Below are 16,125 nucleotides of genomic sequence, written 5' to 3'. Positions count from 1 at the left end.
TAACTAATTCTAATATATTAATATAACTATACTAATAGGCTAGTATTAATACTATTAGACTAGTATAATATATTATATAGCTATACTAATAAGTAATATATAAGTCTATAACTATTTAACTAATACTAATAGTTTAATATAGACTATAGTTATACTAATATAGTTATACTAAATCACTATAACTAATACTAATATATTAATATAACTATACTAATAGGCTAATATTAATACTATTAGACTGTAGTATATTAAATGTATTACAAATATATATATATATATATATTATATAGTCTAATATAATTATATATTAGACTACAATATATTAAATGTATTACAAATATAGATAAATTTTAATTATCATTTAAAAAAAACACACATTGAAAAATGAAAATAATAAAATATTTTATAAATATGCCAAACGGCGCCGTTTTCCATCAACTAAACCCTAAAATCGTCTGTCTTGTAAGTGGATAGCCTCTGCCTCTCACTTCTCAAACTCTCAGTCTCAGACTCTCAGTATTTGGTCTCGCGGCTCGCCTCTCACACTCTCTTGTCCGCTCACTCTCTCATCTCTGAATCTGCCTTGGCGTCTCTCGTCTCTCACTCTCTCGTCTTTCACTTCTCTCCCGTCTCTCACTCTCTCGTCTTTCACTACTCTCCCGTCTCTCACTCTCTCGACTCTCACTCTTTCTTCTCTCAACTCTCTCGGTCCCTGTCTGTCTACCGAGTCTACCCCGAACGGTAAGTTTTTTTTTTTTTTGAAATTACATACTACTATACGAGGATTTTTGTGATTGGGTTTTGTGATTAGGTTTTGTGATATTGAAATTCTTGTGATTGGGTTTTCAGTTTTGTGATATTAGGGTTTTTGAATCCGAAATTTAAGATTTTTTGTGATTGTATTTATTATTGTGTTTGTGATATTAGGGTTTTGTGATTGGGTTTGTAAAATTACTTTGAAATTATGATAGATGATATTTGTGATATTAGGGTTTTTTGAATCTGAATTTTACTTTAATTGGATTTTGTGATTGAGTTTGTGAAATTGTGTTTTGTGTTTTGTGATTGGGTAACTGAAATTACATTGATAGGATTTTGTAATTTTTCTACTTGAATAAAATATGTGTAGTGTGTCCTGTTTAATGTTTGTCAATTGGGGTTGAGGATTTGAATACACTGTGAAGGCTCAACAATTTTCTGTTTATTTTTTTTACAACATAATCACATATGGATCCTTCAAATAAAATAGAAGCATACGACAATATTCAAACTGCAGTGAAAATGAGTCAAAGGACTATGGAATCAATGACGACTAATGATCCACTTTCTCCTAAATCTAATGTAAGCAAGTCATCTACTGGTAGGAAAAGATCTGTAGTTTGGGATTATTTTACAAAGATTCATACTGAGGATAAGTCGAAACCTAGGGATTCATGTAACCTTTGTGGGATGACTTATGCTTGTGATTTTAATATAAATGGCACAAAATCAATGTTGGGGCACTTGGAAAAAACATGTAAGAAGTCTTCACTTAGGAAAGTGGATAGAAACCAATCTATATTGGGTTTCCAGTCTGGATCAAGCTGTGGGGGGCTTGTATCTATTGCTTTTAGTGTTGAGGCGTATAGAGAAGCCTTAGCAGAAATGTTGGTTGTTGATGAGATTCCTTTTAAACATGTGGAAGGGGAGGGGTTTAAGAAATTCATGATTGTTGTGCAACCTAGATAGAATGCAATTCCATCAAGTATAACGGTTGCAAAAGATATTTATAAACTTTATTTGTGAGAGAAAGACAAGCTGAAAAGTGCTCTTAAGGGGCAGCGCATTTGTCTAACCACATATACATGGACATCCATGCAAAATTTTAACTACATGTGTCTCACTGCACATTTTATAGATGAAGATTAAAACATGCACAAAAAAATTATCAGTTTTTACAAGGTTGAAAACCATAAGGGTGAGACACTGGATAAATAAATTGAAATGTGTTTGCTTGAATGGGCAGGCCCAAAATATTTATAATTACACTTGATAATGCAAATTCAAATAATGGGGCAGTTTCGTATCTCAAAAGAAAGATAAGGAATAAAAGGGATACAATTTTGGAATGAGTTATTGCATATGAGATGTTGTGCTCATATCTTGAACTTAATTGTTTGGGATGAGTTGAAAGAATATGATCAATCAATTGCAAGAATTAGAGGAGTTGTGAAGTATGCGAAATCATCTCCATAAAGGTGGACCACATTTAAGCAATGTTGTGATAGTGAGGATATTACTTGTAAAAGTAGTGTATGCTTAGATGTAACAACCCATTGGAACTCCTATGATGTTGGATAGGGCTGAAAAGTTTCAAAAAACATTTCAACGGCTAGAGGATGAAGATCCGGGATATGTTAAGAGTGTTGGGGAGGATGATAGTGATGATGATGATAGTGTTAGTGAGTTGGGTAAAGGAGGGGCATCCAAGTTAGGGCATCCAACCATGGATGATTGGGATAAGAGTAGGTTATTTGTAAAATTTTTGAAACTTTTTTACAATGCAACCTTGCGTTTCTCGGGGACCAATTATGTCACTTGCAACAGTTTTATATTTGAGCTAGCAACAATTCAAGCTGCAATTAATTTGGAGTGTGTGGAAGGGGCCTCATAATTTGAGGACAATGGCATTTAGTATGAAATCTAAATGTGAGAAGTATTGGAGAAATCTTGAAAAAATGAATATTTTGTAGTATGTTGGGTTGGTTCTTGGTCCTCGATATAAAACGCATTGTATAACATATATTTTTGAAGGAATATATGAGGATAATAGTTCAAAAGTTCTTATGTTAGTGGATCGGGTTCAAGATGCCTTGACTCGTTTATATGATAGTTATTGTGAAAATGATGGAAGTAATGTTGGGGCACAAGATCAAACTATGAGCCAATCAAGTGAGAGAGGGGCTAGTAGTACAAGTTCAACTGTTGGGGTAGGTCAAGGTGATTTCAGATCATTAATCCATGCACAAATTAAGAAGCGTTTAGAGTCGGAGAACTCTTTGGAGACTAAATCTAAATTGGAGAGATATTTATGTGTAAAATGTGAAGAATATGATGTGAAATTTGACTTGTTGACTTGGTGGAAGGTCAACTCCATTAGATATCGCGTGCTTTCAAGAGTTGTGCGATATGTTCTTGCAGTTATGATATTTACAGTGGCTTCTGAGTTAGCTTTTAGCACAACAGGTCGAGTACTTGATCATTTCCACAGTAGCCTATCTCCACTTATGGTAGAAGCCCTTATTTGTACACAAAATTGGTTCTGTTCTTCTGTCCTGATTAACATTCGCACTTTAATGGGATGATGTTAAGGAGTTTGATAAAATTGATACAGATATATAGCATCATTCACCTTTTTTTTTTTAACTATATCTAAAGTGTAAATCATATTAATAATTTGTTTTAATTATTATGCTTATTTTTTCCCTTTTGTGTAGAGCTCATGGAAGACCTAGAGAGTTCTTCAAGACCTACTTCTTTGGTTGGAGATAATTAAATTTAAGGTAGGTCAACTTATATAACATCTTTCCTTAAGTTTTTTTTTTTTATTTAATGTAATTACTAACTTTTTATTGAAATTAATTGCTTGATTTATTTTCATACAATTGTAAGGATTGCTAAAGAGACTATTGGAGTTGGTGGCTTGGAGCATAGCTATTGGTTCTAGTTGAAGTTTTTTGTTGGATGTTCTAAGTTATTGTAATTTGGACTTCTAATTTGTTGGACTTTTAGACTTGTAATTTAGACTTTTAAGTTATTGGACTTGTAATTTAGACTTTTTGATTTGTAATTTGTTAGACTTTTAGATTTCTAATTTAGACTTTTGAATTTATTTTATTCTATAGGCTCATAGACTTGTTGATGTCCATTCTTGAGTTTCTTATGACTGCTTTAAAAAATGTATAAGTACTAAGCTTGTAGTAGTTATATTTATAAGCTTTTTTCTAGTTTTTGTACTAGTTATATCTATAAACTTGTAGCAAATTATTTTTAGTAAAATAGTTTTTTGGAAAACAGTTTTTTAGTAAAATAGATTTTAATTAATCAGATTTTTTGTAGTAAAACAGATTTTTTATTTAAGTAGTTTTTGGTAAAGCAGGTTTTTTTAGTAAAAGTTAAAACAGATTTTTTTAATAAAAGTATAAAACATATTTTTTAAATCAGTTTTTTTTAATAAACAAATTTTAATGACAAACTATCAAACTTACATTTAAAAAAAAAAAAGAAATCCGGACTGGACTGGACCGGAAATTAGTAAAATCGGAGTACCGGTTTAGGAGGGTAACTAGTGCGTAATCGATTTTAGAAAATGCAAAACCGGTACATACTGGTTCGGTCCTAGATTTTGTCAAAAATGGGACCGAACCGGATAGGTTACACTCCTATTGCCCTTTGACCTATTATGCTTGGTTGCCACTTGAGTCTGCCTCCTAACCGCGTGCATTACCATCGCGTCTCTTGGTGGGCTGGGATCGTTTTGGGACTCTGAGTTAACTAAGGTCTCGTTTGGATACAAGAAATGTTTCACTTTATCTCATTATTATAATTTTTTTAAATTCTCACACAAAATATAATAAATAGTTCAACCTTTTCAAATCTTAAAATAATAATAATAATTTTAAAAAATAATATTTTAACAATATTTTATTCAACTTTAAACTTTCATATCAATTCATCTCATTTAACTCACTATCCAAATGGCACCTAAATTGGCCTTGGGCTTTTTGGCCCTCTACAGCTGTTTACTCAACTGATAACCCTACTAAAAGTGCATGTCTCGTCCATAATGTCTTTTGCACATAATTGATTTTCCTCATTTGTGAAGAATGTTGCTATTGAAACCGAGCAAATTACGGATGAGAAAATCGATTCTCAGATATGAACTATGAATGAACAATATTAAGATTGGGAGTGCTACCCACACCTCTCGAGTGGGCAGCTCCCAGCCTCAACCCCACTCCCCGTGGGCGAGTGCCCACATTTAGATATGTGACGTCAAATTGGCCCCAAGACCGTTCGCCCACCGCCCAATGAAGGAGAGAGAGAGAGAGTGTGTGTGTGTGTTTTAAAACAAAACCTAAGGAAAAAATAACGTTGTTTTATTAAATACATATTTTGGGTCGGTGGATGAGTGAAAGCTCGGGTAGGCTTGGGCCCAGTCTGGACATTGTCCCCCAGTACTTGTTAGTCTGTGGGTAGGTGCCCTTGACTGCCCTAGCCGAGGGTCAAACGGGGGGAGGGGCAGGATGTAGAGGCACAGTGCCCGACCCTAATCAAGATATGTAAGTATCTACTTTCTTATCTGTGATTTGGTCCATACCCTCGTCATTTTTTATCACAAAATATGTGCTAGAGTGTTTTGTTAATAAATGTATCCCTCCGTAACATTTTTAAGAATTAATCATGTGGCCCATAGTTTCTCCTCCAATATTGATTATTAGTGCTTACAGTTCAAAGTTTTTAATTTCGTTATGTTCCAGTAGGAATAGCCAGATTTTTCATATCAAAACAATAATCAGAACGGTGTAATGAGTTGTTCTGTTTTGGCTCAAATTCTGACTATTCCAGTCTTTTCTAGTCCATTTTGACTACATTTTGGTATTTTGGCCAAACACTTATTTGGGTTCAGAATTGGGTTAAGAGCCATTCTACTCATCATTTATATACTACACATCACATTTGATTTTTTATTTATTGTTTAATTCTTGTTAAATTAAAAGAATTCTTTTACTCATTGTCCATATACTACATATTTGGTAAGAGTTTTGCTACTTATCATCTCCATACACCACACACCATACTTATTTTTATTCTTTTCATTTTTTTAATTATTAATTTTTTTTATTTTTCTTAAACTAATTGAATTATTCTGCTTATCATCCATATATCACACATTTTGTAAGAGAAAAAAGTGTAGTGTGTAGGGATGATGAATATAATTTTTCATTTGATAAAGGAAAAAAATAAAAAAAAAATATGTGGTGTAGAAGGCAAGTTCTTCTAAAGACAGTCGGCTGCTTATAACCGTCGTGCAGTCGGTGCCATGTCAACCAAATTAAAAAAAACTGAAAAATGCTTCTTGCAATCACGTGGGGGAGTCAGCGTGCAATTGTGGCCATGTGGAAAATTTTTTGGTAAAACACATCGTGACCCCTTTTCGTCCTCATGCTCTCCTTCATCACACCCCATTCTCCCCTTCTGCTTGTTTCTCTCATTCTCTTTGAAGCTTCTTTTATTTTCTTCCACAAAGAAAACTTCCTTCCCAATTACCATGGCCTTCATCTTTGTAGCGCTCAGTCACCATGGCATTTATCTTTACAGCTCCAAAAACTTCATTCCTTTCTTCATTCTTCGCAACCTGAACCTTTGCTGCCCCACCAAGATGCAGGACTATACGTAGGATACTTGAGTTTTGCGTTTTCCACATGCAGAAGCTTCCATGCTGCAAATCACAAGCAAAAATATTTAGATAACTTCTATAGTATTCAAATGTAAAGGGAACAAGATATAAATGGTGAACCTTTTCTCGTTCTAAAACTAGTTCTACACTTTGCCTTTTCTAGGCCGCCGTGACTGAAGCTCACTTGGAAGTATCATTTTTGATTCATAAGCGAATTCACATAAATAAATCCCTATAAACGTTTAAAGATCAATAAAAAAAAAAACTGATAAGCAAGAAAAAATAAAATTTTTTACCACGATGTGTCGACGTATGAGGTTTAAGAACCAAGTGAGAGGAAGAGAACAAATCGATTTGCATAGAACCTTCACAAATTTTGCAATCAACCCTTTTACACCTTGTTTGTGAAAAAGAGTCATAGAAAGCCATTGTATAGAAAAAGAGAATTTTACACGAGCATAGAATAGAAAGCCATGTAATAGAAAAAGAGCGCATATATATTCACACTTAAAACTAGTGAAAAATGGAAGGAATGCGGGAGATTCTGTTTTGAGATCAGTCGTCTGAGTAATTTTTTTTTGAGTTGTGCTATACATAAGTCCCATAATATGAGAGTAAAATAATAAAATCACATATTTTTAAGTGGTATAAAGTGTTGAGGCTTCTGTTTAAAATTTTTATTTTATTTTATTTTATTTTTTGCGTAGAAATGAGTAGAATTTTTATGGTAATTTGGAAAATATTTGAAAAAGGAAGGGGCAAACTTGTAAAAGCGGAAACCCTTTTCTTTACCTTCGATATTTCTCTTCAGTTCACAATTTTCCTACCCTAATTTCTCTACCTTCCAGCAGCCCAGTCTTCCTCCATTCACAGACTTCCAGTTCGTGGCTTCAAGTTCAAGCTCCTGCCACAGTTCGTGGCTTCAAGTTCAAGCTCCCGCCACAGTTCGTTGCTTCAAGTTCGCTCCGTCGCAGCACTTCGGTGGCTCGGTCCTTCGAAGCCACGGTCTCTCTCTCTCTCTCTCTCTCTCTCTCTCTGATGGGTTCATTAAATCAGGATTCATTAGTTTATTTTGTTGTTTGTACTTTGAAGTTTTGAACTTTGGACTTTGGAAGTTTGGAATCAATTATCAGGCCCTAGCCATTTGTAAAATTTGTCAATACGTGGTACTTGTAGGATCAACGGGTTTTAAGGGGGTTTAAGCTGTAAAGACGACTCTAACGGTAAACATTGGAAGCTCATCTTTTTGTAAGCATAAGGTTACCCCTGTAGAGCACTGTCTTTAGGTATCAGTTAACGAGTCCTTGAAAATGTTTACTATTGAATTTGTATTTCACTTTGAACTTGTTTTTCCGTCCATGTTTGTGGGTTCGCTTTCTTGTACTTTTTGTCTCTGATGTATGTAACTTATACCCTACCTCCCCCAAGGAAAAAAAATTCATGTGTGCATACTTTTGTTATTTTTATGAACCCGAAGATGATAACTTTAGAATGTTCGTTAATTATTACCATTTTTTTTTTTTACCGAAATGTGCTGTTTTTTTCCCTATTCTAATTGAGCGACCAAATGGAAGAAAAAGGACATTGGAATTATTTTCTTTAAAGCTTTCTTAGTTGTTCCATAGTAAGGTAAACTGATCAGTTAAGTGCACATTTCAGGGTTATGGGATCATCAAATATCAGAGATTTGTTGACATCATTTAGTCCTTCTTTAGACTTCTTTGCCATAAGCTCTGGAGATGGTCGAATTAAGATCTGGGAAACTTTGAAGGGCCAGATACAGACTGAATTCTCAGACATCACCTCAACTGATGAGATAAATATATTAACCAGACATGAAAGAGGGCACCTATCAGTTGATTATACATGCATGAAGTGGTTATCGTTGGACAGAAGGAGAAAAAGGAAACTTGGTTACTCATTGTTAGTCTTAGGAACAGGTAGTGGTGATATTTTAGCACTGGATGTCTCTGCTGGTCAATTGAAATGGAGAATTAGCGACTGCCACCCTGGGTGAGTTTATCGTGAAAATCACATACTTGATTAATAATAAAGTTTATTTGTGCCATGATTTGATATGCTACTGCATATGTTGTATGATCATATTAAATTTATAAGTGAGCTATAATTTTTCTCCATCTACCTTTAAATCATGACAGCTTTATCTTTGAAGCCCCGCGTTTAGATTAGCTGGCTTTTGTGGTAACCCACTATTAGAGTAGACCGCATTCCATCTTTTTTTTATTTTTTTGTTGACAAATATTGAATGCTGTTTCACATTCTTTCTTCTTTTCTTAATCACTTCACCTCTTTCCTTGATCCATAGGACCTTGGTTGACCAAGGCCTAGACAGACCCCCAAAACTGGGTAATATGCTGCAGCTGTTGCTGATATCAGCAGACTTGGTTGTTGATACCAGCACTGTTGACTTAACTGACAAATAAATTACAAGGCAGACATCCTATGTTTTGGAACATGCTCTTGATAGTTGTGGCTTTTAATGGGCTGGAAGTCTCTAAAGAGATACTTTTTTTTTGTTGATGGTAAGATGATTCTATTAATGAGCTCAAAAGTTCCATCTAAGTACACATGGTGTATACAACATATACACGTAGTTTTTTTTTTTTTTTTTTTTTTTAATATAGGTAATCAAGAGATTTTTTTTTTTTTTGATAGGTAATCAAGAAGTTATATTCATAGAAATAGGCAAAGCCCAGGTACACGAGATTTTATTCATAGGAAAATGAATATAACTAGAAACTATTTGTAGAAACACGACGTTGGTAATGTTGGTGAAAGTTCTGTGGTCAAAGACTAGATTTTTAAGGGAACACCAGAAAAGATCTTAAATATGTGATATGAATAGTTATTTATTATGGCATGCAATAAGAATCTTTTAATATGTAATTAATTACGGAAGAAATTAACAATGAATGATTTTAGTTTAGCTGTAATGTTTATATCTATTTTTGGTGGACCTAATCCACTTCTCTCCTTCCCTCCTCTCTCTCTCTCTTGCTCATGTGCAGGGGTGTTAATGCCATTTCATCTCCTACGAATGGTTCCTGTATTTATACTGCAGGTGCTGATGGCATGTTATGTGAAATTGATTCTCTATCGGGAAACCTGTTGCAGAAGTTCAGAGCTTCTACAAAGGCAATTTCCCGTATATCTGTTTCGTCAGGTAAATATTCTTTACATATTGGTGGGACTCTTGCCTTAAAAGTGGTGGTGAGTTAACACATTGTACTGAGAACAGTAATGTTGTATGTATACATAAATATCTTACAGAAGTATTTTATCTGGAATAATGCAGTTCTATGGTCAGAATGTGGTGCTGTGGTTAAGTGAATATATAGTCAACTATGTAGTGAATATGACATTAAAAAATTCACACAGTCAGTGATGCTTTAATCTAGGGGATTCAATCAGGTCTTTATTCAATCATTTGGTATTGGAGGATGTGCTGTATGAACTAGAGCCCCTTTAGATATCTTGTCTGGCTACGTAGTAGTAGTTGTAATAGCAATAATAATATTATAAGAAAAAATGCTATATACTATACCATCATTCTACTCTCATCCAACTATGTTGATGTGACATTTCCTATTAACTTTTGAATATATAGTTTTATAAACAAGAATTGATTTAAGCGTCGTACGCAGTGCCGCATCAGTATAGTAGGATAAGAGTGGGTATAGCATCTAGCATAACTCTGATGATGGCAATAATAATAATAAAAACAACAACAAAAGAAATTGTAGAATGTTAAACATAAATGAAGCAACTCTCGAGTTCTCAGGAGAATACTTTCCATGTGTTAGGATAGCAATAAATTATTGTGTACTTATTAATCTTCTGACATTGTCACCTTGGATGCGAATTCCTCAGATGGGAAAATATTAGCAACTGCATCTGCACAGTTGAAGATTTTCAATAGTTCTGATCACAAAAAGATGCAGAAGTTTTCTGGGCATCCTGTAAGTCTGATGCAGTTCTACATTCTTGTTGTGTCAACACTGTTTTCCTCTTCTCTTTAGATGAGTGAATATTTAGTCTGTGTGGTTATCTTTTCCAACTTTCTGATTTTATTGAAATAAGTTTCTTAACTCTTCATAGGGAGCTGTTCGCTGTATGATTTTTTCTGAAGATGGGAAGTACATCCTCTCCTCTGCTGTTGGTGAAAGATATATAGCAGTATGGAGGATTAGTGGTGGCAAAAAGCAGTCAGCAAGCTGTGTTCTTGCAATGGAGCACCCTGCTGCAGTACTTGACAGCAGGTGCATTGATAATGGGGAAGCCAGTGATGCAGGTCTATATGTTTTGGCTATTTCAGAAGTTGGGGTTTGTTATCTTTGGTTTGGTCAGAACATTGAGGAGCTACGCAGTAACAAGCCCACAAAAGTCTCATTATCTTTTGAGGACATTCCATCTATAAATCATAAGGGTGCATTACCTACAATATTTGCTGCAAAATTGCAAGCCATTACCAAACCTACGTCTGGGCAGGTCTTTGTTGCTTATGGGTTGCCAGTAAAGCCATCCTTTCAGAAGATTTTAGTGCATTCTGGCTCAGATATAAGGTTGAATATCTCCAATGATGGGGTTCTTCTACCAATTAGTCAATCTCGCATCAAATCTAAGAAAGGATTAGATTTTCAAAATGGAGGTATGAATCCATCATGAAAAATCTTCCCTGTTCTATTTATTGTTAACGCAAAGTCATGATGTTTCTTGAAAAGAAAATGAAAACTATTTTTAGTGCTGATATATAATAGATAAAATAAAGTAGGTCCTGGGGATTGAGTGTTTTCTTGCTTTGATAAATCCAGTTGCACAATAATCTTATATGAAACTTTTTAGGTGCTCCTCCTTATCTTTTATTTTCCGTAATGAAGTTCGAAGATTATTAAAATAGTCACACCTGCACGATGTGTGGGAATAAATTGTTAATTTTTAACTCGATTATATTTTTAATTTTGTTTATAACCTGATTGTGAAGTTGTTCGAATGTTGCCTTCTTCAATTACCAATTTTAATGAATTTATAAATAGGAAAGAAGATTAAATGTTATAGATGAAAGAAGATGGAGTGTTCTTGACCTTTAAAAGTTCATGAATTTTCAAATTATTTTTAAGAGAAAAGATATTTGCAACCTGAATTGTGCAACCGCCGCGTAATCGCTTTGAAAAATGTGAATAAAACATGGGACCCACATGAAAAAAATTAATTTTTTAATAATGGACCCCACTCTTTTTCAAAACGATTACGCGGCATTTACGTACTTCATGGTTGTATGTAGAATTACTCTTTAAATTTATGGTCACTCAATATATGAATGGATGACATGGCTTAACAAGAGAAACTATTGCTCCAAAAATTATATATAGAGGAAAGAAGATGAAGTCTCCACAAAGCTATTGTTTTGAAAAATTATACATAGAGGAAAGAAGATGAAATGTTATAGATGAAACAAAAATAATTGTCCATTACATTTAAAATTCCATGACCATTCAAATTATTTAAATTTACTGTTATTTAATTCCGGAATTGATGGAGTGGCTCAGCAGAAGCAAAGCTATTACTTCGAAAATTATTTTAGATGGTCTAACTAGGTTGTTTCACATAGAAACTCTTTTAGTGTAGCCACCATGTTGTGACAGAATTTACTATTAATGCTTTATTTTTCATTTTTAATTCCTACAGTTCGCTTGCATTTATTTTATTTTCCTTTATTTTTGGTGTTGGATAATGCACATATGTGATGTATATTGTCTATTTTCATAGTGTTTAGGAGTAATGCTAGGGACAAGGCCCATACAAGCCCTTTGTAAAAAAGTGGGTCCCACTAATAAAGAATAGTTTTCTTACACTTTTAAGGTGGGGTCCACTTTTTTACAAGGGCTTGTCTATTTGGGGCTTGTACAAATCATTTCTCATATGCTTAGGGGTCTGCTTTAATATTAGTTCCTTCATTAGTTACAGTTTATTGTGTTGATTTTAAAAACTTGTTTGGTGATAAAACAGTTACTGCATTAGACCGTGCAAATGCGGAGGATGCCTTACTTCCTATTCCAAAGATTTATTCTCATGAAAAAAAGAAAACATATACAAATATGATTGTTGAGCCTGATGAGGTAAAGGCTCATTCAAGTGGCAGTAACAGTCGAGCCAAGCTTGTAGATAGGGAAGGTATGTTATACTTGCCAGAATCTTGTAAAATTTTATATTTTTGCCTTATACTAGTCTCTCATAAGGTTTATAAATTGATTTTTAATTTATCAGTTTGGGCCAGGACATTCTTTTAATGACTCTTTAGGAAGTGCTTGTTCTTCTGATAATTTGAACAATTTCTCATCCACTCAAGGTTAAATTTGAGTATAGCCACCAGACAAAAGCATGGGCATGGAAATGGGTTTGGGTTTCCATTACAGCGATCTCTCACTATTGATGACTATTAGTAAAGAGCCTTTAGTGTTTCACAGCCTGATGTTGTATGTGGTTTTGCCATATTGGGTGGGTTGTGGAAGTAATGCCAATTGATGCATGTTCACACAATGGTTCAATGTGGAATTTTCTATATTCTTCACAGGTTATGATGTAAATGATTAAGTTAAACTTTCTTAAAGTGAAATTTCCTTTATGTTTCAGCATAATCTACTCTATTTGGTAAAATTAGGGTTAGTGTGATTGCAACTGAACTTCTGGCAATGGCCTTTGGCCAAAATATGGGTTTCCTCTTTAGAAAAGGAAACGATAAAGTGGCATATGTCTTTCTATTTCACTGGCCTGTGACCATTATATGCTTGTGGTTACCAACCTTTGCTTTTAGAAGAGTAAAAGAAAGTTTTTTAATGGTGCTCCTGCTTGGCCCTATATGCCTGCTGGTCTGTGCAGATGACATGGATGAAGTAGAAGTGGACACTGAAGCATTTTGCATGGAGGACAAGCTGAGATCATTAGGGATACTTAGCAATGGAGATGACCTAACATTAGACTGTACAGTTGATTTTGCAACATTCAATGGTGTTAATCTTGAAGCTGAAATGCCACCGAAGAAGGTTTGTTGATTTCTATTGTTTTTTTTTTTAATCAAATCAGAAACTAAATATCATTGTCTCCCCACTCAACAACACATACTCCTCATCCCCTCTAAACAAAGGGGAAAGCATCAGCCATTGTTATTTACTCTTTATATGTTTCCTCTACCAGATAAGGGCATCTGTTCTATCTATGGACCCTAGTGATGCATACAAGTTACTGCGAGTGTTGGTGGCCAAGTGGCAATCCAGGTTAGTCCTTTCTCTTCTATTGATGGTGTTGCAAATACATTTTAATCGGTTTGATGTAGCAATCTTTTAACCATATAATTTCTTAAGCATCTTCTTTGTATTCTACTGAGCCAACTCATCCTTTATTTTATTTTTTATTTTATCTTATTGATCAATCCCAACCCTTAACATACTAAAAAGGCCTTTCATTGTATTGTCTTTATTACCACAATTAATCTTCTCGACTTTTTGATATTAAGATTTAAAATAAAAAGGTTTGAAGATGAAAGGTTTCCTACCATTTATGATTACTAATTCAATTGAGAGAAAAAAGAAGACTTTTCATCTTATAGTGATTATCAATACCCATTACTTGTCTCTTTGGCTTTCCTGCCACTTAACTACTCTTCTATCACTTTATTATTACTTTTCCAGTAATAAAAAAAGGACCATTCATCTTATTGTAGCATTGACTCTTCATTACCTATCCTTTTGGTTTCTTCACCTCTTAACTCTTCTACTTTGAACTTTTTGTATTCTCACCAGGTAATTTTGATATTTATTGAGATTAAAATTGCCATTCCTCCAGATGATAAGAATATTCTTGTTGTCTTAACAGGACATGGAGTGGAAAGTATGCCCTTCCATGGATATATCATATACTTTTGAACCACAGTCATCATGTATTGTCTCAGGAACTGACAAGCCAGATGCTCAACTCCTTGTACAAGGTGAAATGCTGTGAATTTCTTCCTAGTTTTTTGGAGTTTAATTTTATAAATATGAAATAGTGGATCAGTCATGTTTTCTCTGATCACAACCTTTTGCTTGTGCTTATATTATAGACATTTGATTATATAACTTGATATGTCTTCATCTACAGTTTTGTTGTAAAAGTTGAATTTGATGGATGGTTGTAGAAGGGGAGGATTACAAGATTTAGGTGTTAGAAAGGCCCAAGGATAAGGCTTTTTTTCCTAATTAATGTTTGATTTAATTGGGATATTTGATATGCCATAAGATTCATAAAAAAGTTTCATTTCTATAACTTCTCCGAATGGGAATGAAGATAAAAATGTGGGTTCATTGATCAATAGGCGATCATACTCTCTGGATCATTAAATAAGATCTGATTATTTAATGTCTTAACGTGGGGGATTAAAAATATCTTTCCAGAAGCAAGCTTTGATCTAAAGTTGTCATACATTGCATGACATGTTTAAATCATGTTTTTCTTCATACAGATTACTAAACCCAGAGGTGCTGCCATTCAACCTTTATTACAATTATCGGGTCGTTTGCAACTTGTGATGGCACAGGTTTTTAACTTCGCATCCTCTCTCGTTAATGCATTATTATCTTATGAATTTATTGGTTTTTAAGTTCACCGTTCATACTCTTTTTACAGATTGACAGGGCTTCGCAGAACAAAACTCGGATTTCGGCATATGATAGCCAAATAAATGAAAGTGAAGATGAGGATGAAGAAGTTGATGAAATTCTTTATGGAGAAGAAGATGATGAATCTGAATTAAGCAGTGATGACAATAGCTAGGTGCATTGTACCATATGAGGTAACTACTATATTAAGAACAATGAGATTTTATTTTTCCTTTGTTCTAGAAGTCTATATAATTATTAGGAGGTAGACAGATTGGAAGAGATAATTATGTGAGCATCCATCAATACGGTGAGCTTTGGTTGACATTTTCAAGGCTTGGTAAGGTACTTGGAGTTTGATCTTAAGGTTTTAGTCATATGCTTGGAGTAAAGGTCATAATCCTCATGTAGGCAAGGCTGCTGAAATCTATGGATGAGACAGTAAGGGTTTCCTTTCTACCAGTTTCATGTTGATCAAGACAGAGAGGCTTAACACATGGTGCAGGATGTACATCAATAAATTGATGGTACCAGGTTGTTTACCGATGGTGCCAAATTTAACCGACTTCAAACCTTTCTGTGGTCAGGCTGTTTCTCGCAGTCTTATTGACTACAGCTTTGTTTCCTTCTAGTTTTACTCCTTGCTCATGGGGAGGGAATTCGGGTTATGTCCAGACTTGTCCATCAAGTGTTCTTTTTTCTTTTTTAATTTTTGCCTGTAATGTTGAATGAGGCACAGTTTTGTAATTGTTTTCATTTATAAAAGGCCAAGCAATTTTGCAAGAAACTTGCTCATCTTCTTTGACCCTTTATTCCGCTGCTTCTGTTTATTCATTCATTCATTCCTTGTAATGTATCAAGTGTATACTTGGACGTCAATTAGGTTAGGACTGCAGTGTGGGTACTTAATAAGGAGTTAAAGACCAAACATCCAAACATTAGGCTTGTGTAAGATGTTGTCATATCCTGCCAAATAGCACATAATATTTCCAGTTGGATTTTAATAAATTCTGCACAGCTTTTTGATAATACAAA

The 16,125-nt window shown here is 34.2% G+C and overlaps 1 protein-coding gene across 5 annotated transcripts; it reads left to right on the top strand.

Moving 5' to 3' along the window:
• Positions 1-7,256: 7,256 nt before the first annotated feature.
• Positions 7,257-15,877, top strand: LOC121268313 (WD repeat-containing protein 43-like). 5 transcript variants are annotated; one of them, XR_005941147.1, is made up of 13 exons: positions 7,257-7,317; positions 7,350-7,444; positions 8,099-8,452; positions 9,469-9,623; positions 10,331-10,419; positions 10,559-11,108; positions 12,467-12,631; positions 13,337-13,500; positions 13,652-13,731; positions 14,178-14,256; positions 14,330-14,441; positions 14,955-15,029; positions 15,119-15,194. XR_005941147.1 is itself a non-coding variant. In XM_041172531.1 (13 exons), the coding sequence occupies exons 3-12, from the start codon at positions 8,103-8,105 to the stop codon at positions 15,263-15,265; spliced, it is 1,887 nt and encodes a 628-aa protein (XP_041028465.1). In that variant the 5' UTR covers positions 7,258-7,317; positions 7,350-7,444; positions 8,099-8,102; the 3' UTR covers positions 15,266-15,284; positions 15,507-15,877. The 5 variants fall into 5 exon arrangements, 4 of the variants coding, with proteins under 4 accessions (XP_041028465.1, XP_041028473.1, XP_041028479.1 ...); XM_041172531.1 differs by lacking the exon at positions 14,178-14,256 and adding an exon at positions 15,507-15,877 and having other exon boundaries at positions 7,258-7,317; positions 15,119-15,284; XM_041172539.1 differs by lacking the exon at positions 14,178-14,256 and adding an exon at positions 15,502-15,877 and having other exon boundaries at positions 7,258-7,317; positions 15,119-15,284.
• The last annotated feature ends 248 nt before the right edge of the window (positions 15,878-16,125 follow it).

Source organism: Juglans microcarpa x Juglans regia, chromosome 1D, assembly GCF_004785595.1.
Source record: "Juglans microcarpa x Juglans regia isolate MS1-56 chromosome 1D, Jm3101_v1.0, whole genome shotgun sequence".
NCBI lineage: Eukaryota > Viridiplantae > Streptophyta > Magnoliopsida > Fagales > Juglandaceae > Juglans > Juglans microcarpa x Juglans regia.
Note: the sequence above shows the minus strand (reverse complement) of the source record. Positions and strands in the feature narration are given on the sequence as shown.

Coding starts and splice junctions, on each gene's coding strand:
- LOC121268313 (XM_041172531.1), top strand. CDS start 8,103: ATGGGATCATCAAATATCAGAGATTTGTTGACATCATTTAGTCCTTCT. Junction 9,624..10,330: donor CCGTATATCTGTTTCGTCAG/GTAAATATTCTT, acceptor CGAATTCCTCAG/ATGGGAAAATATTAGCAACT. Junction 14,442..14,954: donor TGCTCAACTCCTTGTACAAG/GTGAAATGCTGT, acceptor TTCTTCATACAG/ATTACTAAACCCAGAGGTGC.